Source organism: Salvelinus alpinus, chromosome 9, assembly GCF_045679555.1.
Source record: "Salvelinus alpinus chromosome 9, SLU_Salpinus.1, whole genome shotgun sequence".
NCBI lineage: Eukaryota > Metazoa > Chordata > Actinopteri > Salmoniformes > Salmonidae > Salvelinus > Salvelinus alpinus.
The window spans coordinates 85,433,241-85,460,720 of NC_092094.1; the positions used below are offsets into that span (position 1 = coordinate 85,433,241).

Here is a 27,480-nt window from a genome sequence, read left to right on the forward strand (position 1 = left end):
CGGAACTGGAGGTACCGGGCTAAGGACACGCACCATCAGGCTAGTGCGGGGAACAACAGGGCACACTGGACTCTCAAGGCGTACTATAGGCCTGGTGCGTGGTACCGGCACTGGTGGTACCGGGCTGAGGGCACGCACATCAGGGTGAGTACGGGGAGAAGGAACAGTGCGTACAGGGCTCTGGAGACGCACAGGAGGCTTGATGCGTGGTGCCGGAACTGGAGGCACTGGTGGTACTGGGCTGGGGCGGGGAGGTAGCGCCGGAAATACCGGACCGTGCAGGCGTACTGGCTTCCTTGAGCATTGAGCCTGCCCAACCTTACCTGGTTGAATGCTCCCCGTCGCCCGACCAGTGCGGGGAGGTGGAATAACCCGCACCGGGCTATGTAGGCGAACCGGGGACACCATGCGTAAGGCTGGTGCCATGTATGCCGGCCCGAGGAGACGCACTGGAGACCAGGCGCGTTGAGCCGGCTTCATGGCACCTGGCTCAATGCCCAATCTAGCCCTACCAGTGCGGGGAGGTGGAATAACCCGCACCGGGCTATGAACACGTACAGGAGACACCGTGCGCTCTACTGCGTAACACGGTGTCTGCCCGTACTCCCGCTCTCCACGGTTAGCCTGGGAAGTGGGCGCAGGTCTCCTACCTGCCCTCGGCCCACTACCTCTTAGCCCCCCCCCAATTTTTTTGGGGGGTTTCTTCACGGGCTTCCGTGCTAGCCGCGTACCTTCATATCTCCGATCTTGGGCTCTCGCTGCCTCCATCTCCTCACGAGCGCGGCGATATTCCCCAATGTGAGCCCAGTGTCCTTTTCCCTTCCTTACTTCCTCCCATGTCCAGAATTCCCGTGTAGTGGACCACTGTTCGTAGTCCCGCTGCTTGGTCCGGGTTTGGTGGGTGGTTCTGTAATGGTAGTCGTCATATTCCTCCTCCTCGGACGAGGAGAGGCGAGAAGGATCGGAGGACCAATTTGCAGCGTAGTAATTAGACATAAGGAATTTATTTAAATGATAGACGAACACGAAACAACACTTGAGAATTTTACAAAATAACAATAACAACAGTAGACAGACCTGGACGTAAGAACTTACATGTAACGAAGAACGCACGAACAGGAAAAATGACTACACAAAACGAACGAACGGACAAACAAACCGAAACAGTCCTGTGTGGCGCAACATAGACACAGACACAGGAGACAACCACCCACAACAAACAATGTGAAACCACCTACCTTAATATGGTTCTCAATCAGAGGAGATGAAAACCACCTGCCTCTAATTGAGAACCATATCAGGTCACCCATTAACCAACATAGAAACACATAACATAGAATGCCCACCCACACTCACGCCCTGACCGACTAACACATAAAAAACAACAGAAAACAGGTCAGGAACGTGACAGTGTTGTTTGATGGAAGCATTGTCTGTTTAGTTTTTTGGGCCTTTTCCTTTAGCATTGTTCTAGCCATATCTGTTGCAGCAGGAAGAATTAAGTCCTCCACTATAGTATGGGGCTTGCCTGTCCTAGCCACTAGGTAGCTCACCATATAAGACGCTTCTAGCCCCTTCTTATTAAATGGTATCTGTTGCTTTTATACATGGCTTACTTCTCAAAAGTCGTGTTTATTCTCTCTCAAACTCCCGTGGCTTATTATTCAAATTGGCATGTTTTGTTTCTAAATGCCTGCGCAAGAGTGAAGGTTTCATCGAGTTGTGAGAGTACTTTTGCACATATAACACACTGTGGCTGAGGAAAGGCACTACTCCCAATATAAGTGAACCCCAAATCAATGTAGTGTCCATGCTAGCTGGGCTAACAACAAATGTAGAATTACTGATGCTAGCATTGGATGTGCTCGTGGAAGCAGAACAGCTTGTGTTGTTGACAGGTGCAGGTGTAGTACTATTGGTAGTAGCAGCACTACCAGTAGAGCTGGTATGTGTCTCTATGGACGTGGGCCTTACATTTTCAAACAGTCCATTTAGTATTTATTTTAATGTGAATCACATTTTTATTTGGTGTACCCCTGACGGTATTGTGCGTACCGCTGGGGAATACCTGATCTAGGAGAACAATTAAAGTATTTGAGAGTTTTAATGATAAGAAATGACTAAGTTTATGAATAACATTTTAGGAGTGCTCCATGCTCAATCAAGCACAATCATTAGATGAGAAATGTTCAGCTGGCCCTTTACAGGAGGTACCATAACTGTGGTAACTTGGGCACTCGCTTGTCTGTGAAAAAAAAAAAGAAAGAAATATGACTGCGACGTCTTCCTAGCAACAGTTGCAGCAAACTCAAAACATTGAAAAACAAGCTAGCATGTGAAAACGATATCACTGGCCAAGAAGGACAAAGTCACACTTTAGTAGCCTTTCTTGTCAATTCGACCAAACTCTACATGTGGCCTTTGGATAATATATATATATCTTATATACACATACAATACCGTTCAAAAGTTTGGGGTCACTTGGAAAACAAGGACATTACTATGAAAACATACATGAAATGAGTTGCAAAATGAATAGGAAATAGTCAAGATGTTGACAAGGTTATAAATAATGATTGTGTCCTTCAAACTCTGCTTTCGTCAAAGAATCCTCCACTTGCAGCAATTACAGCCTTGCAGACCTTTGGCATTCCAGTTGTCAATTTGTTGAGATTTCAACCCATGCTTCCTGAAGCACCACCCACAAATTGGATTGGCTTGATGGGCACTTCTTATGTACCATACGGTCAAGCTGCTCCCACAACAGCTCAATAGGTTTGAGATCCGGTGACTGTGCTGGCCACTCCATTATAGACAGACTACCAGCTGACTACTTCTTCCTCAAATAGTTATTGCATAGTTTGGAGCTGTGCTTTAGGTCATTGGAGCCAATTTCCTCCTACAACAGGACAATTAAGCACCGTCCACAGGGTATGGCATGGCGTTGCAAAATGGAGTGATAGCCTTCCTTCAAGATTCCTTTTACCCTGTACAAATCTCCCACTTTACCACCACCACCCAGACCATCACATTGCCTCAACTATGCTTGACAGTTGGCGTCAAGCACTCCTCCAGCATCTTTTCTGCATCTCACGAATGTTCTTCATTTGATCCGAACACCTCAGATTAGTCTGTCCATAACACTTTTTTTCCAATCTTCCTCTGTCCAGGGTCTGTGTTCTTTAGCCCATCTTAAATCTTTTTATTTGTTTATTTAGTTTTTAAATCAGCCAGTCAGAAATGGCTTTTTCTTTGCAACTCTGCCTAGAAGGCCAGCATCCCGGAGTCACCTCAACACTGTTGACGTTGAGACTGGTGTTTTGCGGGTACTAAATTTGAGGACTTGTGAGGCATCGGTTTCTCAAACTAGACACCTTAATGCACTTGTCCTCTCGCTCAGTTGTGCACCGGGGCCTCCCACTCATTCTATTCTGGTTAGAGACAGTTTGCGCTGTTCTGTGAAGGGAGTAGTACACAGCATTCTACGAGATCTTCAGTTTCTTGGCAATTTCTCGCATGGAATAGCCTTAATTTCTCAGAACAAGAATAGATGTTTCTGGCCATTTTGAGCCTGTAATCGAACCCACAAATGCTGATGCTCCAGATACTCAACTAGTCTAAAGAAGGCCAGATGTATTGCTTCTTTAAATCAGAACAGTTTTCAGCTGTGCTTAAATAAATTTCAAAAGGGTTTTCTAATGATCAGTTAGCTAATCCAAGTTTATAATTTTAAAAGGCTAACAACATTCCTTTGGAACATAGGAGTGATGGATGCTGATAATGGGCCTCTGCACACCTATGTAGATATTCCATAAAAAAATCTGCTGTTTCCAGCTACAATAGTCCTTTACAACATTAACAATGCATTTCTGATCAATTTGATGTGGTTTTAAAATAGACGACAAAAAAAATTGCATTTCTTTCACAAACAAGGACATTTCTAAGTGACCCCAAACTTTTGAACAGTAGTGTGTGTGTGTGTGTATATATTTTAAATAACAGTTCCCAAGTGTGGCTAGTGAAATAAGCATGATGATGCCTGAACTTCTTACGGATCATTGGGACGCTAGCGTCTCACCTCGACAATATCCGGTGAAATTGCAGAGCGCAAAATTTAAATTACAGAAATCGTAATATTAAACATTCATGAAAATACAAGTGTCATACATCATTTAAAAGCGTAACTTCTTGTTAATCCAGCCGCATTGTCAGATTTCAAAAAGGCTTTACGGCGTAAGCACACCATCTGAGAACAGCGCCCCGCACACAAAAGCATTACATACATTTTCCAACCAAGCAGAGGCGTCACGAAAGTCAGAAATAGCGATAAAATAAATCACCTACCTTTGAAGATCTTCATCTGGTTGCAATAACAAGGGTTCCAGCCACATAACAAATGGTCCGTTTGTTCGATAAAGTCCTTCTTTATGTCCCAAAAAATGTTTCATTGGCGCGCTAGACTCAGTAATCCACCGGTTTCCCTCATTCAAAATGCATACAAATGAATCCCTAAGTTCGAATAAACTTCTTCCAAACAACATTCCTAATCAATCCTCAGGTACCCTAATAAGTAAATAAACGTTCAAATTTAAGACGGAGAATACCGGAGACCATTACCGGAGATAAATAACGAAGTACTCGCACTCACCGGAACACGCAACGAACACTACAGCCAAAATGGGAGCCACTTACTAAAACTACAAAATCTAACTCATTTTTCAAAAAACATGCCTGAAACTCTTTCTAAAGACTGTTGACATCTAGTGGAAGCCCTAGGAACTGCAATATGGGAGGTCTTCCTTTTATATTCCCATTGACAGCCATAGTAATCAAGGGTGAGCTGAAATGTAAAAACAATCTGGATGGATTGTCCTCTGGTTTTAGTTCTGTTATACTCAGTTGTTTTCTATCCAATACTACCAATTATATGCATATCCTAGCTTCTGGGCCTGATTAACAGGCAGTTTACTTTGGGAACCTCATTCATCCAAACTTCCAAATACTGCCCCCTAGCCCAAAGAAGTTAAGAACGTCTCTGTTCAGCTGGCGCCTAGCCGAGAACCGAAAGAGTGTGCTTGCACACTCCCTTAAAAAGACAGTAGCTGGGAAATCGAGAAAACAGCCGTTTGTCCATTTAGAGACACCGTAGCCAGTCCAAATTAATCTGAGAACTCAAGAAATCGGTCATTAATTGACGTTTTTGCTTAGAAGATCTACGTCATGTAATTTTACATCTAACTAAGATGTTTGGTACTTTGTTTCTCAAAATGTGCATGAAAACGAGTAGTCTCATTGAATGACAAAGACTTTATTGAAGAATCCCTACTGTTGACCAATCACCGACAAATATACTCTGGCTATAGACTTCAGCATGCCTCTAGAAAAAAAAAATGTGTTGCCCGAACAGTCAAAAAAAAAAAAACTTACCGAAGTCCAAAACGAACAAAAACGACATAATATATGCACAAACTCTTCCAAACTGTTTTGGCTGGGAAGCATGCAGATGCCTTTACACGCCAATGAAAAAATCCAACCGCATTTGGCGGGTGTTAATTTCCAACCCTGTTGGTCGTGAGGTACCACATACTGCTGGCAGCATTTTAGCCACATACTTTTGTGCTAGCTGTCTAGTCTGTTTTATAAATGTGCAACATTGAGCATAAAAATACATTTATATAAGAAATTGGCATCTCGTTTTCATTCTGAGAAATAAGGCCAGTTGATTTTAACATCTAAACAATGTTAACAAGTTATGGTGTTCAAACAGTTGGAGATGGACAGGAGGGTGTATCCATAATAATTAAACTGTTCTACCTTGTTAGCAAGCATATAGATCCAAGTGGATACAGATCCAAGTTGGCTAGACTTGAAATATAAAAAAGATTAGCTGGCTACTCACTAGCAGGTGTGCTTGAGATGGTTTATATTTTCAATAACGCCTGCTATAATAATTTAGTCATTAGTCGTGAATGTGCATTACGCATGGTTCTGGTTGAATTTGTAACAAAAAAGGGCATTTCATAGACGGACTTGGAAGCCAGATCAGCTATTTGCAAAAAGAAAAGAAAAAGTTTATCAAATAAATGTGGGTTGAAGGCTTATATTTAGCTTAGGTATAAATTTAGCAAGCCCCGAATTCATTAGATTATTCACGACTGTTTGAAATGCAGTGTCTTGACCTTTAAATTGTGCAACAATGCATATTTAGAGAAAAAAGACTATCATGAATCGCCCATAGGATAAAATATATATATATATATACACTGCTCAAAAAAATAAAGGGAACACTTAAACAACACAATGTAACTCCAAGTCAATCACACTTCTGTGAAATCAAACTGTCCACTTAGGAAGCAACACTGATTGACAATAATTTTCACATGCTGTTTGGTGTCAAGGTGTCACGTCACAGCAGACACCCCATTCTTTCTGCAGACATCTTTGAATCTTAATTTGGAGTAGATATTTAACAGAGCTTTTGGAAAACTTGGTCACAGTCAGATTTTATCATCATTCTATTACCAAACTTCACATCTGCATTGTTCCAAGTAAATGTGTTTTTGGAAAATGTTCAGTCTAAATTCCATGAATTTGCCCCTATTCAAACCCCATAATGGTTAATGTGCCAGTTTCTAGTTGATCAGAAGAGCAAATATTGGCACAAGGATTTTTTGCCACATCTCTTTGTTGAATGAGATTTGCTTATCTGTTGAGTAAAATGAGCTTATTGGATACCTCATTTGAAAGTACTTCATCCATATTGGACATGAATCATGATACCAGCAGTAAAAGCAACTAGAGGCTTTCAAGGCTAACAATATGAACCAAAGTTGCTCAATAACAAGAGCTGGGAGTAAAAGGGCATGATTGGGCATAGGACAATGTACTCAATGGAAGAATTCACATTTTGAATACAAGGTCACACAGACACACAAAGAAACCATAATATATATAGGTGCAAAAGCCACCACTGATTAGCAAGGGGCTGGGCCAAAAACCCTTTCAGGGCCAAACCGGAGCAGCCACCGTAACAGGAAACACCCTAGGCGGGACGACTGGAGCTGTGAAAGTAAACACCTCTTAAGCAGAAAAGAACACTAAGGCAGTGTGGACAGGATGGGTGGGGTAAATCGCATCATGCTTGCCTGCTTGCTTTCAGCCCTAGCTATGCTTTAGACTGGAGGGTGAAAAAGTTTCCCAGTACAACAGGAGCCATGTCCCAGCATGGAAATGAGCCCGGACGACAAAGCCCTCTCGGGCCATTGGCTCTCCGGAATCCAGCCACTGGCTAGCTGGAGCTCCTGCTTTGGCAGGGACAGACATGGTGGCCTCTGTGTCAGGAACCCTTTATAAACTATCAGTCCTCAAGGAGAGAAAACAGAACATGACAAACCAGCCTTTAAGGGCACACTACACCTGACCTGTATCTGTAATATGTGTCAGTAATACCGTGTTCAGAAATAACAGCATTAAACTTATTTTTTGTCTGCTAATGTTTCAGTAGGATATAGTCTTGAACAGGCCAAAACATGCATAATTTAAGTCTTGCAAATAATCCCAACAGACAGAGATACTGAGAGGGAGACATTGATAAGAACCAGCCATTACATCCCTCAGTATCCAGGTTAAGCCATGAGGTTTACTGCAGCGCCTGATAAGGTATCTCAGCAGTCAGCCCTGTGGGTGCCAACAAATAGAACCACCACCCCTTCAAGCCATATCTGGAATAAGACTCACAAGAGAAGGCTGCCATTCACACACACACACACACAGTCCTAACTGACCAATCATTACTGGGGTGTATTAATTACGCCGAATCTGTTGCAAAACGTTTCTTAAACGGTGGCAAACAGGGAAGAACCTAACTGAATTTGTCCAATAGAAACTCTTGTTTTAGTTGCAAAACTTCTTTGGACTAATAATTACAGCCCTAAAGTAAGGAAAAGGACCAGGGGTCAGGACGTATATCGCCTACTGCAAAAATAGCTTATATGGCTGCAACATAAGGACAGCATTTACCAAATGTCATGCAATACAGATTATGTAGATGGCCCCTGTCAACACAAGTCGCTGCGTAATGAATAAGAGCACTTGGGGGACTTTATCCAGTTAAAATGTTAGACATGACAAGTAGAGATCATCTTCAAAATACTGGAGTAGCCTAGCTAGTTAAACACAAACCTCAAGGATCACTCATTCTTCACAACAGCTACAGATGGTGGGAGAGAAATGCACACTGATGTGAGGTTCACAACAATAATTTTATTAGACAATTAGAGATCACATGATAAGCCTAACAACTATTTAGGCGCAGATGACTGGGACAATTCAAAACAGTCATCCCTCCACCCATTAAAACAGTGTAATGATGTGAATGTAACCAGCTAGCTAATGAAACTATTCTACAGATAAAGTAGTAATTTCCTTTACCCACAATGGGTGTTTTTGGCCATGCTTAATATGAGAACAGGCTCTGTTCTAAGCAAAACTCCCCTAGCTAGTATTGCATAAGGCCTAGCCCCTAGGCTAATCAGTTCTGTTTCAAGGTGATGAAATGTTCAGTCTCTGCTAGCATGCCTTCCATGTCCTTGCACGTAAGTTTGCAAGCAGCACTTGTGGTTAGATATTGTTCTGCTATTATCTTACAAACCATAATGCGAATGTATTATCTGTACTTAACAAAAACATAAATGCAACAATTAAAGATTTTACTGAGCAACAGTTCATAAGGAAATAAGTCAATTTAAATAAATGAATTAGGCCCCAATCTATGGATTTCATTTGACTGGGAATACAGATGTGCAAAAAAGGTAGAGGCATGAATCAGTAAACCAGTTAGTATCTGGTGTTACCACCATTTGCCTCATGCAGCACGACATCTTCGCATAGAGTTGATCAGGCGGTTGATTGTGGCCTGTGGAGTGTTGTCCCACTCTTCAATAGCGTGCGAAGTTGCTGGATATTGGCAGGAACATGCTGTCGCACACGTTGATCCAGAGCGTCCCAAACATGCTCAATGGGTGACATGTCTGGTAAATATGCAGGTCATGGAAGAACTGGGACATTTTCAGCTTCCATGCGACGTGGGGCCGTGCATTATCATGCTGAAATATGAGGTGGTGGCAGCGATGAATGGCATGAATATGCCTCAGGATCACTTCACGGTATCTCTGTGCATTCAAATTGCCATTGATAAAATGCAATTATGTTTGTTGTCTGTAGCTTTTGCCTGCCCATACCCACACCATGGGATACTCGATTCACAGCATTGACATTAGCAAACCGCTCGCCCAATATCATACATGTGGTCTGCGTTTATGAGGCTGGTTGGAAATAGTGACAAAGTAAATAAAATGACGTTGGAGAGAGCTTATGGTAGAGAAATTAACATTAAATTCCTTGGCAACAGCTCTGGTGGACATTCCTGCAGTCAGAATGCCAGTTGACCACACCCTCAAAACCTGAGATATGTGGCATTGTGTTGAGTGACAAAACCGCATATTTTAGTGGCCTTTTGTCCCAAACACAAGGTGCACCTGTGTAGTGATCATGCCATTTAATCACCTTGATATGTCACACCTGTCCGGTGGATCACATCTTGGCAAAGAAGAAATGCAAACTAATTTTAGCACATTTGAGAGAAAGTAGCTTTTTGTGCGTTTGGAACATTTCTGGGTTCTTATGTTTCAACTCATGAAACAAGGGACCAAAACTTTACATGTTGCGTTTATATATTTGTTCAGTGTAACTTGCTAGCAACGTAACGTTACATCTGAATGGTGGACACGATATTGACGGGAGGGCTTTGGTAAGGCCTTGCTTTGGATACCAACTAGCTAGTTACTAAGCCGTACTGTCATTATTTGACTAGGGGCGCACATGTTTGTGGGTAGTTAATGGATAACTAACCACTCCGGCTTTTCCAATGAAGCCTACCTTACTTTAGCCACAAACGAAGTACTCCATCTTTTTGGGTCAGGACGTTCAGCTAGCTAAGTAGTTTGCTGTCCAAGGTAAACTAGCTAGCCAGCCAGCAATAAATGAAGTGATTAACGTTACGTTAGCCAGTTCCATCTGTGTCAACGTGCTACAAATCATGACACTTGCGGGTAAAACTTGTCTGGTCAGTGAGTGACGTCTCGATACGCACGGACATAGTTATTATATTTTAAAACAGGTGAAATGCTGGAAACAAAATCATTTGTAGTTTACAAATAACGTTCCCAGAACAGCTACTAACCCAGGAGTACAGCACCTGAGAAGCCAATCCCAACAAAAAGGCCTCGCCTATAGTCACCCAGCCCTCTGTCCTGAAATCTGACCCGCTCTTGCGTCCCGATTTTCCGGTAGTGCGTTGGGGCTAGTGCCAGGCCCAGATTACTGTTTCATCTAAGCAAAGCCTCGCGTGACTAGCTCATTTTAAAAATAAATAATAATGTATGCGAAAATGCAATGTACATACCCTGAGGTGTTTTAGTGCCGCAGTTTCCTAAATGTTGAAATTAAATGGAGAGTTCCCAAGAGCAGCACAACTCAACGCTGCCTGTGTATCTTGTTTCGCGGGGGCGGGTCGATATGTCTCAGCACACAGCGTAAAATTCAACGAAGAGAGGACTGGAGACGAGGATATAGAAAAGGCAGGGCCTTCTTCTCTGATAGGGGTTTCGAAGCAACGTGGGTGTTTAAAATGTGGGCCCCTCCCTTGTTGTCCTGCTCCATGTTAATAATAGACACTTGGAAAATATAAAAATGTTTTATTTAAATATTACAGATTAACATTGAGAAAACAAATACTACAAATATCTAACAACGTCATTGAATATCATTATAGAAGATAGTCAAACAGCATCACTCATAAGTCCACAAGCTTCCTTAAAATTCCTCTCCTCCCCATCTCATCTCCCCCTTGACATCCCTTTCCTCATCTGACTCATTCTTCCTCTGTCTCCATGGACACAGGCTCTCCTATGACCTGCAGCTCTGCTTCATAGTGTCTCTTCAGGCTCTTCAGATAGATGCGCAGGCTGTCAGGGTCCAGCCTGGAGTTCCTGGCTGTCTGCAGGAGCCGAGTGGCCAGGTGGTACACTGCTCTCTGCCGTTGCGTTTCCGGATCACTGTGGTGCTTGGCCTGAGTTAGGGTAGGAGGAAGACTACAGAGAATAAGATGATGGATAGTAAGTTAGATCTAAATAATGATACTGAAAGAGCATACCAAAAGCATGGCCTACTGGAAAAGCATACCAAGAGCTGTTGGCTGACTTTAGAGCTAATCTCCTTTGCTTCTTGGATTATGGTTGAAGGCAGTGCAGTCATCTCCGCAGCCCTCAGACCTGCAAGTTGAACATTACAGTAAACCTTTTACAATTAAGGTGAATGATTGAGATTGGACAATGTTAAGTGTCTGATTGTATTTCCTTACCGTAGTTTCTTTCCTCAGAGCTTCCACGGCTCAGCAGGAAGGTATAGATGACACGCTCTGTACCAGTGTCACCAGTGCGGGTGTGCTGAACCTCCATGTGCTGGTTTTCCACATTGGGGTACAATGTCTCCAGCTCACATAGTTCCAGGAAGTGTGTGGCGAACAGTGTGAACGCCTGGGACCAGCAGGTAAACAGCTGAGCACACATTTATCTTATGATAGATTGTGAACTGAGCAGTGCAAGTAACAGGACGTCAAAGAAAAGAAAGGCCTCCATGATTCATACACAAAAATCAAATTAATCATATATTGTTTCAGACAGGAGAGAGGCACTGTGCTGGTTGGCCACACCGTACCTACCCTGAGGCTAAGGAGGAATTCGCAGACAGAGTGACAGATGCCGACACCCTCCTCAGCACTAGTACCACGCCCAAGCTCGTCTATGATAATGAGAGACCTATCACTCACATTATGGATTAAATATGAGACCTTGGGAGTACAAAGAAATTAATCAGAATTACTTTGCGGTATTTCGAAAATACACTGCTCAAAAAAATAAAGGGAACACTAAAATAACACATCCTAGATCTGAATGAATTAAATATTCTTATTAAATACTTTTTTCTTTACATAGTTGAATGTGCTGACAACAAAATCACACAAAAATTATCAATGGAAATCAAATTTATCAACCCATGGAGGTCTGGATTTGGAGTCACACTCAAAATTAAAGTGGAAAACCACACTACAGGCTGATCCAACTTTGATGTAATGTCCTTAAAATAAGTCAAAATGAGGCTCAGTAGTGTGTGTGTGGCCTCCACGTGCCTGTATGACCTCCCTACAACGCCTGGGCATGCTCCTGATGAGGTGGCGGATGGTCTCCTGAGGGATCTCCTCCCAGACCTGGACTAAAGCATCCGCCAACTCCTGGACAGTCTGTGGTGCAACGTGGCGTTGGTGGATGGAGCGAGACATGATGTTCCAGATGTGCTCAATTGGATTCAGGTCTGGGGAACGGGCAGGCCAGTCCATAGCATCAATGCCTTCCTCTTGCAGGAACTGCTGACACACTCTAGCCACATGAGGTCTAGCATTGTCTTGCATTAGGAGGAACCCAGGGCCAACCGCACCACCATATGGTCTCACAAGGGGTCTGAGGATCTCATCTCGGTACCTAATGGCAGTCAGGCTACCTCTGGCGAGCACATGGAGGGCTGTGCGGCCCAACAAAGAAATGCCACCCCACACCATGACTGACCCACCGCCAAACCGGTCATGCTGGAGGATGTTGCAGGCAGCAGAACGTTCTCCACGGCGTCTCCAGACTCTGTCACATGTGCGTGTGAACCTGCCTTCATCTGTGAAGTGCACAGGGCGCCAGTGGCGAATTTGCCAATCTTGGTGTTCTCTGGCAAATGCCAAACGTCCTGCACGGTGTTGGGCTGTAAGCACAACCCCCACCTGTGGACGTCGGGCCCTCATACCACCCTCATGGAGTCTGTTTCTGACCGTTTGAGCAGACACATGCACATTTGTGGCCTGCTGGAGGTCATTTTGCAGGGCTCTGGCAGTGCTCCTCCTGCTCCTCCTTGCACAAAGGCGGAGGTAGCGGTCCTGCTGCTGGGTTGTTGCCCTCCTACGGCCTCCTCCACGTCTCCTGATGTACTGGCCTGTCTCCTGGTAGCGCCTCCATGCTCTGGACACTACGCTGACAGACACAGCAAACCTTCTTCCCACAGCTCGCATTGATGTGCCATCCTGGATGAGCTGCACTACCTGAGCCACTTGTGTGGGTTGTAGACTCCGTCTCATGCTACCACTAGAGTGAAAGCACCGCCAGCATTCAAAAGTGACCAAAACATCAGCCAGGAAGCATAGGAACTGAGAAGTGGTCTGTGGTCACCACCTGCAGAACCACTCCTTTATTGGGGGTGTCTTGCTAATTGCCTATAATTTCCACCTTTTGTCTATTCCATTTGCACAACAGCATGTGAAATTTATTGTCAATCAGTGTTGCTTCCTAAGTGGACAGTTTGATTTCACAGAAGTGTGATTGACTTGGAGTTACATTGTGTTGTTTAAGTGTTCCCTTTATTTTTTTGAGCAGTGTACATACAAAACCACTGAGTGGCAAATATGTATGGGAAATGTACCTCCTTCATTTCCACCATAAAGGTTGAGGAGTTTGTCTCAAAGTCGTCATCCACCCCGATTCTGGTGAAAATCTGGTCAGCAATGCGGAAGGAGGCATACTCAGCAGGGACAAAGGAGCCTAGATCAGATTCATTATATAAGTAACCTGTGAGTAAGCCTGTTGAATGGTTACAACACTGAAAATGAAGTTAATTATATAACTACATTCCTTTTAAAATTAATTTTGTGGTTTCTCCACCCACCTATCTGAGCCATGATCTGGCACAGCGCCACCTGTTTGAGGTAGGTGGACTTGCCGCTCATGTTGGGCCCAGTGATGATGACAAAGTTGCTGCCATCAGAGATGTAGCTGTTGTTGGACACGGGCTGCTGGCCAACGATGCGCTCCAGAATGGGGTGACGACCCTGCTTGATGGCCAGTGTGTCTGTGAACTCAGGACGCACTGCAGGCACAGAGAAGGAAAACAACTTTAGGAAGAACACAATACAATTCAAATTCATAATTACATGGTTAGAAAATAAATGTTTTACTCAGTGTTGAATTGCTGTGGATGACATTCAGTTGGGTTTGTTATTTTATCACATTTTATGAGAAAGTTCAAAACACTTCTAGCATGCAGTCGAAACAGACATCTACAGTAGCCGTGTCTTGCAGAAAAATTGGTCTGGTCAAATACAGTAATGGTTTCGTGACCAGGGTAATCTGAGAGTGAGATGACAGACAGAGAAGGCTGACAGTCAGCACGTGTCCCTCCAGAGATCCTGTTTCAGACAGCTGTGAGCGATTGGTCACCACCCACATGGTTATGGGAGCTGCTGCCCAGACAACTTAAGCTAGCAGGGCAACCAATGTTAAATAGAGAGCAGATCACAGCAGCCTCTTTGTCACTTATAGAGGAGAACAGAGGGTGCTGCTGCTGACACACTATTTACTCATGCTGCTATGACTGGCTGCTATGTGAGATGGATGAGTGGGTGGGTTTCTTCAGATACTGTCTAGACTCAGAGCGAGGTCACACCACTCCAGGGATAGCTTGAATCTGACTGGATCATATGGTTAGCGTGAACTATGAATTTGAGCAACACATACTTTTTGCAGATATGTAGGGAGGAAATTAATAATTGATTACATTTAACTTTCCTGCTTGACTTACCATAGTCTGAGATGGTGCATGCATTGGCTAGTGACAGAAGCATGTCTAGCATGGACACAGCATCAGACAGTTTGTAAAGACAGTGGATATGCTCATGAACTGTATTCAGCAGCTGACACACCACCCTGGAAAGAGATAGGTGGAAACAGTACAAAATTATATACAATGCCAAACCAAACTCAATAGCCCCATCTACTGGGTAAACAATAGTAAGTCAATCCAACTTCCCTCAGTTATATTTTATGACACATGATCATAACAGAAATAAAGGGTAGGTTTGACAGACAGATCAAAGCAAAGAATACATATTTTTCTGTATACATTATACACTGAAAATGTAGCCTGATAATTGTGAGACTGAAGCTGCTCTTTACTCACACATAGGACATGTGAAATATTTCCCTCAGGGCCTCATCACAGCGATCATTCATCTTCATCAGGTCTGCTGTGGTGAAGCTGTAGTTGTTCTTGTGCTTCGTCACCTGAGGAAAGTGTGAATAAAACACAGCAAGAATATGAAAATATATTACTATGGAAAATACCGAACAAGTTTTAGTGTAATATAGAGCCAAAGCAATTCTGACAGGTACAGCCATTTTAAACCATGAACATGAAGCTATATGACACTTTGTAATGGGTTTCTCTCACTTAAAGCTCTGTATCATCCATTCACCATTGCCACAGTCCAGCATTGCCAGGTACAGAGGTGTTCATCAAATAAGTTATTACCTTGATGAAGTCAGCTGGGAGTTCCCCATCAGGTAAAGCTACCCCCTCCAGTTTCATCTGGATGAAGAAGCCTCGAGCTGTGCTGAAGCTGGTGCGTATTGGCAAGCCATACTTCTTCCCCACCTGGTCAACCAGCCCTGTGCATCAACATGGGTCATTATGTAATTCCCACCAAGAAAGACTGACTGTAGGCTACACATAACACATCAGAGTGTTTGAAATCAATTAGGGATAATACGATAAGAGATTATACATTTGCATATCCCTTTAAAACATCATAACCATCTAGTGAACACCTGCAATGTCATCCACAATCTCAGTGTAGGCTCGCCGGGCGATGTCCAGGAACTCGTTGATGTTGGGGCGCACAGCGTAGCACTTCTGTGTGCGCATGTTGAGGCTCCCCTTCATGTAGCTGGTGTCATCATTAATCACTGACTTGATCTGCTCCAGGATCATGTCAAACCTGAGAACATAACATGATCAATGGAGACAATATGCCTGAGAGGTGTTCTACCTAGAGGCTTGTTAATGGAAAACCCAATCCCTTTAGTGATTATGTACCTGTTGTCTTCCAGTGAGCTGCTGTAAGCCTTCAGCAGAGCAGTGTTACAGTTCTTCAGCACCATCTGTTTACACAATACTGGTAATAAAAAGGCACATGGTACAACAACAGTAATGATTTTTAATATATTATAAGGACACCGAGCACTTACCCTCAGTGGTGGTACCAACTCCAGGGTATGCTTCAGCTGAATCACATGTGTAATCTTTGACTCTGCAACTTGAACCTTCATTGAGAGGAAAATTGACAGATTCTAACATTCCTCTCACTGTTCCATCATTATGGCTCTGACAACTCTTTTATCTTCAGGAAACCATATAAAAAAAATCTATATGTACCGTTTCCTGCTTGGGGATCTGGACAAGAACAGAGAGCAGTTGGTCTATATCCAGAAAATGTCCAATGGCTGCAGTCACGGTAGAAATGAGCAAAGGAAATACACAAGTTCACACTAATCTGTACAGAACTGTCAATCAATATTGAAAACCTATCACTGTAATATAAGGTAATGCAGTTAGTAGCTGTTACTAACCGTTCTTTAAGCCAAAGAAGAGCTCCTCATCCTGTAACAGCTCTTGAATTGTGTCTAGACGTATGTTTATGGTATCGACATCCAGCAAGGGCTCTAGAATGTTAGAGCGCAGCCTCCTTCCCCCACCAGGGGTTTTGGTGTAGTTCAGCACCCCTAACAGGGTATGTTCACTCCTGCACACACACAAATGTACACACACACACGTCACATACTCTCTTGATGTAGTGACCATGTTTGAAATACTGATAAGTGAGACGGTTTCACATCCTTCTGCCACGCCACCATACCTGTGGTCCCTGTTGTTGACAACCAGCTCCAGGTTAGTGGCAGACGCTGAGTCAACCATGGCAGTATGCTCACTCCCTTTGAAGCTTACTTTCAGTGACTTTGGTGCATAGATGGAGTTCTGAATGAACTCAAAGTATTTCAGTAAAGCAGCCGCAGCTGCCAGGCAATAGTATCTGGGGATGAACACTGCAGTTTACTGGACAGGTTATTCTGCCTGATTGATTATTATGAAGTGACAGACTATTATTGTTGTGCTCTCTGAGCCCAGTGACATACTTAACTTGCACCTCCATAATAACAGTGCTGTACTCTGGTGCAGACAGTTGCTGGATGTATTCCAGCCCTTTTCTCTCATTGAAGTACTTTCTCTGGATTGCAGTGAAAGCTACTGACTGAAACAAAGAAGGTTAGGCAACAAATAACACATAAGACAAAAGTCTCACTTCAGCAGTATAGACAGACCACCTTTACTCAGTACCTGAAAGTTTTCTGTGATTAGGCTGTATAGCTTGGTCCCTTTGCCTTTCTCACTGGCAGTGTCTGGCATTAATATCTCGAGTGGCACCAGGATGTGAAGCTTGGTGATAACCTGATAGTGGATCAGAGACAAGTTTAACGCTCCTTTAGTACACTGAGATAACCATGCACTTAGCTAGGCTGCATGGAGATGGATTTGCCTGTCTCTCCCTGTTCTGAGATACTGAAGACAGTAAACCAATTCAGCCTGTTTGTTTATTATGTTCTACCTTGGCATAGGTCCCAGTGTCTGCAAACTGATAGAGGACCAGCTCTGGGCATTTCAGGTTGATACTGGCCATGCCAATCTCCCCCCTGGCCAACCCACGCCCTTCTACCACCGCCACAATCACAGAGGCAGCAGTGGCCGATGTCACAGAGGAGCAGCTAGTGGTCACTGCAGGGATGGAGAGAGCGGAATAATTCATCTCTCAAACTGAGACAGCCCAGCGAAAAACTCAGTTGCGTGTGTCTGTATTGCTTTACCAGAGGGTTCAGTCTGTGGCGTCCATGCAGGGTGTATGCCTAGAGCCCCAGCTAAGCCTGGGGTCCTCCCAAGTCTGGGGGTCCCCCCCATGAGTCTGGGGGTCCCACAGAATGAGGAGCCACTGGATGGTGGGACAGATGAACTTGTCCTTCCCCCTCTGAAGCTGTGAATCACTTGACCAGAGTCAAAGAAAGAGGCCATCAACTTGTAGACTACAACTCAATCTAAATAAGCCTGTCTGGCTAAGTGCTTTGTAGCCTAGATAATAAAACATATGAACATGCGTATAAGCCTTATTTAGAGAATTTAGCAGTCCTCAACTTTGCCAACATGATTTCAATTTCATCAGAATCGTTAGCTTTGCTATCTAGCATGCTTGTTTACATATCTAACGTTAAATAGTTTCTGTAGGCCTACCTCTTGTGAGCAGCCCTGCAGATGTTGATCCACGACCGAATGACACAGGCCCACTTTGTCCGCCTCGATGATCCAAAGGTGACAGCACCGAGCTTCTTCCGGAGTCTGTGGTGTTGCCAGGTGTCAACTCCTCTGTGCTACTTCGAAGCATTTAAAGAGTTTTGATGGTGATTCGGCAGAGAAATTTAGAGAAATTATAATAAATGTAGGACACGTCACAGTTTGTTAACCTCAAAGAAGCACTCGTTTATAACTTTCCCGCCACGTCAGGTCAGTGGGCGCGAGTCAACTAACTTATTCAGCGCACGAGCGTAATACCAGGCACAGTTCACACACACTCTAAGCTGCATTTGTAATTCCAAAGCAAACATTAATGGTGCTTCCACAACAACTGGGATCTTGGGGGGGGGGGGGAACTCGGTCAAATCATTTTGCTATTGATACTCAGGTCGGAAAGTCGGGAGTTCCCGACTTGGAATTCCGAGTTGGATGACTGTTCAAAATATTTTCCCCAGTCGGAACTAGTTTATTTCCGAGTTTCCAGTTGTCTTGAACGCACTGAAGTCGGAGAAGACCGAGTTCCCAGTTGATTTGAATGCAGCAGTAGACCAGACCCAGCTGCTATATTACACTGGTATCTATGGGAGAGCCACCCCCTTAAATAGACCGAAACGGACAATTTTTTCCCAATGGTAAACGGCCTGAGTTTACCTATCTTCATTTATCCACCATCTTCGGCAGCATTTCGCCAGATGGGTGGTGCTACCCGTCTAGGTGGGCGTGGATTAAATGGCGAAGAGTTCACAACACCAGAGAACAAGACATCGGAACAAACAGAACAATATACATATTTTGTAAAAGATGTTGAGAAAACGACGGATATAAAGCAGTGTTTTAAAGGATGGACCCCAACATTATGTGATTGCGTTTAGAGGGTACAGCACTAATATTGGAAGACCTCATCTAAAAATCCTTCCTATTAGATACAGTACATTCAGAAAGTATTCAGATCCCTTTACTTTTTCCACATATTGTTACGTTACAGCCTTATTCTAAAATATTTGTCTCCCCTCATCAATCTACACACAATACCCCATAATGAAAAAGCAAAAACAGTTTATTGTAATTTTTTAAATAAAGAATAAACGGATATCATATTAATTAACAAAAGTATTCAGACCCCTTACTCAGTACTTTGTTGAAGCACCTTTGGCAGCGATGACAGCCTCGATTCTTCTTGGGTATGACGCTACAAATCAAATCAAAGTTTATTTGTCACGTGCGCCGAATGCTTACTTACTAACCAACAGTGGAAAAAGGGTATTAGGTGAACAATAGGTAAGTAAAGAAATAAAAACAAAAGTAAAAATGACAGTCAAAAATAACAGTAGCTAGGCTATATACAGGCACTGGTTACTCGGCTGATTGAGGTAGTATGTACATGTAGATATGGTTAAAGTGACTATAAACAGAGAGTAGCAGTAGCGTAAAAGAGGGGTTGGTGGGTGGCGGGACACAATGCAGATAGCCTGGTTAGCCAATGTGCGGGAGCACTGGTTGGTCGGGCCAATTGAGGTAGTATGTACATGAATGTATAGTTAAAGTGACTATGCATACATGATAAACAGAGATTAGCAGCAGCGTAAAAGACGGGTTGGGGGGGGGGGGGGGCACACAATGCAAATAGTCCGGGTAGCCATTTGATTACCTGTTAATGCGATAGTAGAGATGCGATAGTAGAGAGAACAGCCTATGAATGGGGTGGCTGGGGTCTTTGACCATTTTTAGGGCCTTCCTCTGACACCGCCTGGTGTAGAGGTCCTGGATGGCAGGCAGCTTAGCCCCAGTGATGTACTGGGCCATATGCACTACCCTCTGTAGTGCCTTGCGGTCGGATGCCGGGCAATTGCCGTACCAGGCAGTGATGCAACCAGTCAGGATGCTCTCGATGTTGCAACTGTAGAACCTTTTGAGGATCTGAGGACCCATGCCAAATCTTTTTAGTTTCTTGAGGGGGAATAGGCTTTGTCGTGCCCTCTTCACGACTGTCTTGGTGTGTTTGGACCATTCCAGTTTGTTGTTGATGTGGACACCAAGGAACTTGAATCTCTCAACCTGCTCCACTACAGCCCTGTCGATGAGAATGGGGGTGTGCTCGGTCCTCCTTTTCCTGTACTGCACAATCATCTCCTTAGTGTTGGTTACTTTGAGGGATACGTTGTTTTTCTGGCACCACCCGGCCAGGTCTCTGACCTCCTCCTTATAGGCTGTCTCGTCGTTGTCGGTGATCAGGCCTACCACTGTTGTGTTGTCTGCGAACTTAGTGATGGTGTTGGAGTCGTGCCTGGCAATGCAGTCGTGGGTGAACAGGGAGTACAGGAGGGAACTGAGCACGCACCCCTGAGGGGCTCCAGTGTTGAGGATCAGCATGGCAGATGTGTCGCTACCTACCCTCACCACCTGGGGGCGGCCCGTCAGGAAGTCCAGGATCCAGTTGCAGAAGGAGGTGTTTAGTCCCAGGATCCTTAGCTTAGTGATGAGCTTTGAGGGTACTCTGGTGTTGAACGCTGAGCTGTAGTCAATGAATAGCATTCTCACGTAGGTGTTTCTTTTGTCCAGGTGGGAAAGTGCAGTGTTGAGTGCAATAGAGATTGCATCATCTGTGGATCTGTCTGGGCGGTATGCAAATTGGAGTGGGCCTAGGGTTTCTGGGATAATGGTGTTGATGTGAGCCATTACCAGCCTTTCAAAGCACTTCATGGCTACGAACGTGAGTGCTACGGGTCTGTAGTCATTTAGGCAGGTTGCCTTTGTGTTCTTGGGCACAAGTACTATGGTGGTCTGCTTGAAACATGTTGGTATTACAGACTCAATCAGGGACATGTTGAAAATGTCAGTGAAGACACCTGCCAGTTGGTCAGCACATGCCCGAAGCACACGTCCTGGTAATCCGTCTGGCCCCGCAGCCTTGTGAATGTTGACCTGTTTAAAGGTCTTACTCACGTCGGCTACGGAGAGCGTGATCACACAGTTGTCCGGAACAGCTGATGCTCTCATGCATGCCTCAGTGTTGCTTGCCTCGAAGCGAGCATAGAAGTGATTTAGCTCATCTGGTAGGCTCGTGTCACTGGGCAGCTTGCGGCTGTGCTTCCCTTTGTAGTCTGTAATAGTTTGCAAGCCCTGCCACATAAGACGAGTGTCAGAGCCGGTGTAGTATGATTCAATCTTAGCCCTGTATTGACGCTTTGCCTGTTTGATGGTTCGTCGGAGGGCATAGCAGGATTTCTTATAAGCTTCCGGGTTAGAGTCCCGCACCTTGAAAGCGGCAGCTCTACCCTTTAGCTCAGTGCGAATGTTGCCTGTAATCCATGGCTTCTGGTTGGGGTATGTACGTACAGTCACTGTGGGGACGATGTCCTCGATGCACTTATTGATAAAGCCAGTGACTGAGGTGGTGTACTCCTCAATGCCATCGGAAGAATCCCGGAACATGTTCTAGTCTGTGATAGCAAAACAGTCCTGTAGTTTAGCATCTGCTTCACCTGACCACTTTTTTATAGAACGAGTCACTGGTGCTTCCTGCTTTAATTTTTGCTTGTAAGCAGGAATCAGGAGGATATAATTGTGGTCGGATTTACCAAATGGAGGGCGAGGGAGAGCTTTGTACGCGTCTCTGTGTGTGGAGTACAGGTGTTCTAGAATTGTTTTTCCTCTGGTTGCACATTTAACATGTTGATAGAAATTAGGTCAAACTGATTTAAGTTTCCCTGCATTAAAGTCTTCGGCCACTAGGAGTGCCGCCTCTGGGTGAGCGGTTTCCTGTTTGATTATTTCCTTATACAGCTGACTGAGTGCGGTCTTAGTGCCAGCATCCGTCTGTGATGGTAAATAATCAGCCACGAAAAGTATAGCTGAAAACTCTCTAGGCAAATAGTGTGGTCTGAATTTTATCACAAGATACCCTACTTCAGGCGAGCAAAATCTAGAGACTTCCTTAGATTTCATGCACCAGCTGTTGTTTACAAATATGCACAGACTGCCCCCCCCCCCCCCCCCCCCCCCCCTTACCGGAGTGTGCTGTTCTATCTTGCCGGTGCAGCGTATATCCCGCTAGCTGAATATCCATGTCATCATTCAGCCATGATACCGTGAAACATAATATATTACAGTTTTTGATGGTAGGATATTCGTGATTGTACCTTGTCTAATTTATTGTCCAATGATTGCACGTTGGTGAGTAATATTGACGGTAACGGCAGCTTTCCCACTCGCCTTCTGCGAATCCTTACAGGGCACCCCCTCTGTGTCCTCTGTACCTGCATCTCTTCCTCTTGCCAATAACTGGGATGTTGGCCTTGTCGGGTGTTTGGAGAATGTCCTGTGCTTCCTGCTTGTTGAAGTAAAAATCTTTTTCTAATCCGAGGTGAGTGATTGCTGTCCTGATATCCAGAAGCTCTTTTTTGCCGTAAGATACGGTTGCAGAAACATTATGTACAAAATAAGTTACAAATAACGCGAAAAACCCCACATAATAGCACAATTGGTTGGGCGCCTGTAAAACTGCTGCCATTTCTTCCGGTACCATTTTAACCACTACAAGCTAGGCACACCTGTATTTGGGGAGTTTCTCCCATTATTCTCAGCAGATCCCCTCAAGCTCTGTCAGGTTGGATGGGGAGCGTTGCTGCACAGGTATTTTCAGGTCTCTCCAGAGATGTTTGATCGGGTTCAAGTCCAGGCTTTGGCTGGGCCACTCAAGGACATTCAAGACTTATCCTGAAGCCACTCCTGCGTTGTCTTGGCTGTATCCTTAGGGTTGTTGTCCTGTTGGAATGTGAACCTTTGCCCCAGTCTGATGTCCAGAGCGCTCGTAGCTGTGCAGCAACGCTCCCCATCCAACCTGACAGAGCTTGAGAGGATCTGCAGAGAAGAATGCCAAGCTTGTAGCGGCATACCCTAGAAGACTCAAGGCTGTAATCGCTGCCAAAGGTTCTTCAACAAAGTACTGAGTAAACGGTGTCTCTTCACTTTCTGTGTGTTTCCTCACAGTCCCCACTGTTCCATAAGGTGTACTGTATATATTTTATTATATCTGATTCTACTGCTTGCATCAGTTACCTGATGTGGAATAGAGTTCCATGTAGCCGTGGCTCTATGTAGTATTGTGCACCTACCATAGTCTGTTCTGGACTTGGGGATTGTGAAGAGACCTTTGGTGGCATATCTTGTGGGGTATGCATGGGTGTCCGAGCTGCGTGTTAGTAGTTTAAACCTACACCTCGGTGCATTTCAGCATGTCAACACTTCTTACAAAAACAAGTAGTGATGAAGTCAATCTTGCCTCCACTTTGAACCATTTGAGATTTACATGCATATTATTAATGTTATTAAAGGGCTCCTGAGTGGTGCAGTGGTCTAAGGCACTGCATCTCAGTGCTAGAGGTGTCACTACAATCCCTGGTTTGATCCCTGGCTGTATCACAACCGGCTGTGATCGGGAGTCCCATAGGACGGCGCACAATTGGCCCAGCGTTGTCCGGGTTAGGGGAGGGTTTGGCCGGGGTAGGCCAACATTGTAAAATAAGAATTTGTTCTTAGCTGACTTGTCTAGCTAAATAATAAAAATAATGTTAGCTCTGTGTACACTTAAGGGCCAGCCGTGCTGCCCTGTTCTGAGCCTTTTGTCATTTTCCGAGGGCCCTCTTTGTGGCACCTGACCACAAGACTGAACAATAGTGTAACGGCATTCATCTTCCTCCTTGTCTGAGGAGGAGAAGTTAGAAGGATCGGAGGACCAATGCGCAGCGTGGTAATTGTTCATCTTATTTTAATGAAAAAAGTGAACACTACAAAATACAAAACAACAAAAGTGAAAAAACCGAAACAGTTTTGTCTGGTGCAGACACACAAAGACTGAAGACAACCACCCACAAAACCCAACAGAAAACAGGCTACCTAAATATGGTTCCCAATCAGAGACAATGACTAACACCTGCCTCTGATTGAGAACCATATCAGGCCAAACACAGAAATAGAAAATCATAGAAAAACGAACATAGACAACCCACCCAACTCACGCCCTGACCATACTAAAACAAAAGACAAAACAAAGGAACTAAGGTCAGAACGTGACAAATAGTCCAGGTGTGACAAAACTAGGGCCTGTAGGACCTGCCTTGTTGATAGTGTTGTTAAAAAGAGCAGCGCTTTTTTATGGACAGACTTGTCTCCATCTTAGCTACTGTGTTTTTACATTGACAGTTTACAATCCTGGGTTACTCCAAGCAGTTTAGTCCCCTCAACTTGCTCTATTTCCACATTATTTATTACAAGATTTAGGAGTTTAGTGAATGATTTATCACGAATACAATGTTTTTAGTTTTTGAAATATTTAGGACTAACTTATTCCTTGCCACCCATTCTGAAACTAACTGCCGCTCTTTGTTTAAGTGTTGCAGCGATTTCACTTGCTGTAGTAGCTGACATGTATGGTGTTGAGTCATCCACATACATAGACACACTGGCTTTACTCATAGCTAGTGGCATGTCATTAGTAAAGATTGAAAAAAGTAAGGGGCCTAGATAGCTACCTTGGGGAATTCCTGATTCTTCCTGGATTATGTTAGAGAGGCTTTAAAGAACACCCTCTGTGTTCTGTTAGACAGGATACTCTTTAGCCACAATATAGTAGGGGGTGTAAAGCCATAACACATATGTTTTCCATCAGCAGACTGTGATTGATAATGTCAAAAGCCGCACTAAAGTCCAACAAAACAGCTCCCACAATCTTTTTTAATCATCAGTCGTTTGTGTAAGTGCTGTGCTTGTTGAATGTCCTTCCGTATAAGTGTGCTGAAAGTCTGTTGTCAATTTGTTTACAGTAAAATAGCATTGTATCTGGTCAAACACAATGGTGTATAGCAGCTTTCCACGAGAATGGGCTTTAAGTATGGCAGATGAACCTATAGCCATATTACGTCAACAGTGTTTAACATGCTGTTGACGTAATATGTTGACGTAATAAAGCTCTCTAAGCTTTACAGGAATGTGGTTCTAAATACAAACAGCAACACCACCATTGGCATTTCTGTCTTTTCTGTTGATGTTCTAACCATGTACTGCTACCACTGTATCATCGAAGGTAATTACTAAGTGAGTTTCAGAGATGGTCAGAATATGAATGTCATCTCTAACTAGCAAATTGTTGATTTTAATTACCTTGTTTCTTAAGCTACATATGTTAATGTGGGCTATTTTTTGCACTGTTCTGCAATGCTTGATTGTGTTCATTGGTTTACTGGGAAGCTTAGCAGAAGTAGACATGCTCATTTTATTTATGTTAGTGCAGGGTGACCTGCACTCAGTGGACATCCTACTAGGGGACACCGCCTCAGTGCTAACAGTATCTCTGGTTCATAGGCACATGATTGCTGCATTCAATAGCTGTAGGATCAGCAGAGGCATTCAGGACAGTTAGAGGGACATAAATTAGGTTACTTAAGTTGTGTCTTCCAATACCCCTGGAGTAATGTACATTTGCTGAAGCATTATTACAACTCAGCGACAGTAGGGATTAACTGAGCTGGGCTTGGGTCATTGTCTCAACGCAGCCTTATAATGCTGTGGGAGGATCCTGGAACCCAAATGATTTGGGTGGATCCCATTCTCCTTATAAAACAAGCTTTGTTTCCAAAAGGTATCAGAATTGTCAATACATGTTACACCCACAGAGCTGCAATAGTCACGTAGCCAGTTATGGAGGTCTAAAAGTCTGCTGAAACGTTCAATGCCACGATTTAGGAAGGGTACAGGGCCAGAAATTATGGGGCGTTTGTTGGTGTCAAGCAGAGACCCAATCAGTTCTTTAAAATCCATATTCAGCTTTTCTGAGCTACCCTTCATAATGTCATTGAATCCAACATTAACTATGATAGACTCAATTTCCTTAAGCAGATTTAAAATGTTTGGGAGCAGCTTATTGATGTCCTGTAAGTTTTTGCTCTAGAGACTGAGACATTTCTCACCATTATACTACCCAATACAGTGGCCGGAAAAGGAGATTCCTACTTCACACAATTTGTGGAAACTTTCTCGGGCCCACAAGAAGCAGGATAGCGAACGCCCGCAGCTCCCGGCGATAGGTCCAGACCTCCCACAGCAGGCAGTGCCCCGTCAGATCCAGGGAGAGGGAAAGGAGTCAGACTCGACTACGAAGCCGCTGCTGGAGTCAGCATAGTTGGAGTCATCACAGACACAGGCAGTCCCAGCGATGAAGGGGCAGGTAGATCAGGCACCAGTGCGGCAAAGCTGTTCCTCATGTCAATCTGCTCTGGACCTCTTGCAGACACTCCAGTCTGTTTAGCAGAATGCCGCTGCCTTCGGTTTCCACGACTTGTGACATGGGACCAGCGCTGATTGGAACAATCCTCTTGCTGTTCTTTGTCTACTCCACTACAAGATGGAGGAGGAGAAGCAGATGGAGACGACTTCCTTGGCAGGCAAGTCCCAGGGAGCACAGGCCATTCGGATAAGGCCAGATGACAAGGTGGGGATACATCCATCAAGCCCAAACGGCGTCCAGCCACAGGAGTTGAGAAAGAAAGTTCCAATTTGCGTTTTCCCCATAAATTCACAAATAATTTACATTTGCTGATTACTAGATTCCATGCAAACAGATACCTGGGGAACAGACCCGGTGGATGGGAATGGTTCTAGCCATGTCCTCTCCTGTGACCTGCTTCTATGATTAGCACCCATTGCCTGTCGTATGTAACAAACAGATGGGTCCACTAAACTAACACACGAGACCCGGGATGATTTTTGTAGAAATTACCACAGCCACCTCCATTCCTGAGCACTAGGGGGCAATAGTTGCTCACAATGGAAAAGGGTGACAAGAGGTGTTGCTAGATATGAACATGCAATGGTATCACTACCTAATTCTAAATTTAGTATTAATGTTGGTTCAGAGGTTACATATAAGAAGCTAAAGTAGACATTCACCACAATTAATACAAATGAGCCACCATATAATTGACCATTTAATGTAGCTTTTGAGCAATTATACAAGTAGCCTGTTATATGTCTTAGTTATTCTATACTCCATACTATATTTCAGTGATCATGCATCACCAAGTACATCCAGCATATAGCCATCTTTCCTGAATGACCTCCATGCAGAGGGAATTCCTCACCAAGCCACAGATTAGTAGGAAG

The 27,480-nt window shown here is 44.1% G+C and overlaps 2 protein-coding genes across 5 annotated transcripts in view; both read right to left on the reverse strand.

The window, feature by feature from the left end:
• LOC139530863 (kinectin-like) overlaps window positions 1-10,698 on the reverse strand; it is a 48,962-nt gene extending 38,264 nt beyond the window's left edge. For 2 of the 3 annotated variants that reach the window (XM_071327620.1, XM_071327618.1), the window contains exon 1: window positions 10,463-10,698. The gene's annotated coding sequence lies outside the window, so the exon portion shown is untranslated. Of the gene's footprint in view, window positions 1-10,240 lie in introns of all 3 variants that reach the window. The other variant, XM_071327619.1, reaches the window with a different exon arrangement.
• A 41-nt stretch (window positions 10,699-10,739) lies between these two features.
• msh4 (mutS homolog 4) lies at window positions 10,740-18,997 on the reverse strand. 2 transcript variants are annotated; one of them, XM_071327621.1, is made up of 20 exons: window positions 18,265-18,997; window positions 17,847-18,020; window positions 17,591-17,757; window positions 17,323-17,433; window positions 17,121-17,236; window positions 16,844-17,017; window positions 16,557-16,729; window positions 16,363-16,430; window positions 16,176-16,250; window positions 16,024-16,088; window positions 15,756-15,925; window positions 15,460-15,596; window positions 15,109-15,212; window positions 14,731-14,855; window positions 13,819-14,019; window positions 13,576-13,694; window positions 11,780-11,908; window positions 11,420-11,594; window positions 11,242-11,330; window positions 10,740-11,128 (listed from the first exon to the last, which is right to left on the reverse strand). In XM_071327621.1, the coding sequence occupies exons 1-20, from the start codon at window positions 18,413-18,415 to the stop codon at window positions 10,931-10,933; spliced, it is 2,721 nt and encodes a 906-aa protein (XP_071183722.1). In that variant the 5' UTR covers window positions 18,416-18,997; the 3' UTR covers window positions 10,740-10,930. The 2 variants fall into 2 exon arrangements, with proteins under 2 accessions (XP_071183722.1, XP_071183723.1); XM_071327622.1 differs by having other exon boundaries at window positions 10,740-11,150.
• Window positions 18,998-27,480: the final 8,483 nt, after the last annotated feature.

What these genes read in the sequence shown, in the direction of transcription:
- msh4 (XM_071327621.1), bottom strand. Translation starts at nt 18,415, where the DNA reads ATGCTTCGAAGTAGCACAGAGGAGTTGACACCTGGCAACACCACAGAC. An exon ending in TGCAGGGCTGCTCACAAGAG is followed by an intron (nt 18,021 to 18,264) that starts GTAGGCCTACAG and finishes ACTCTGGTCAAG; the next exon opens with TGATTCACAGCTTCAGAGGG. An exon ending in TTATGGTGGAAATGAAGGAG is followed by an intron (nt 11,909 to 13,575) that starts GTACATTTCCCA and finishes TGTACTCCCAAG; the next exon opens with GTCTCATATTTAATCCATAA.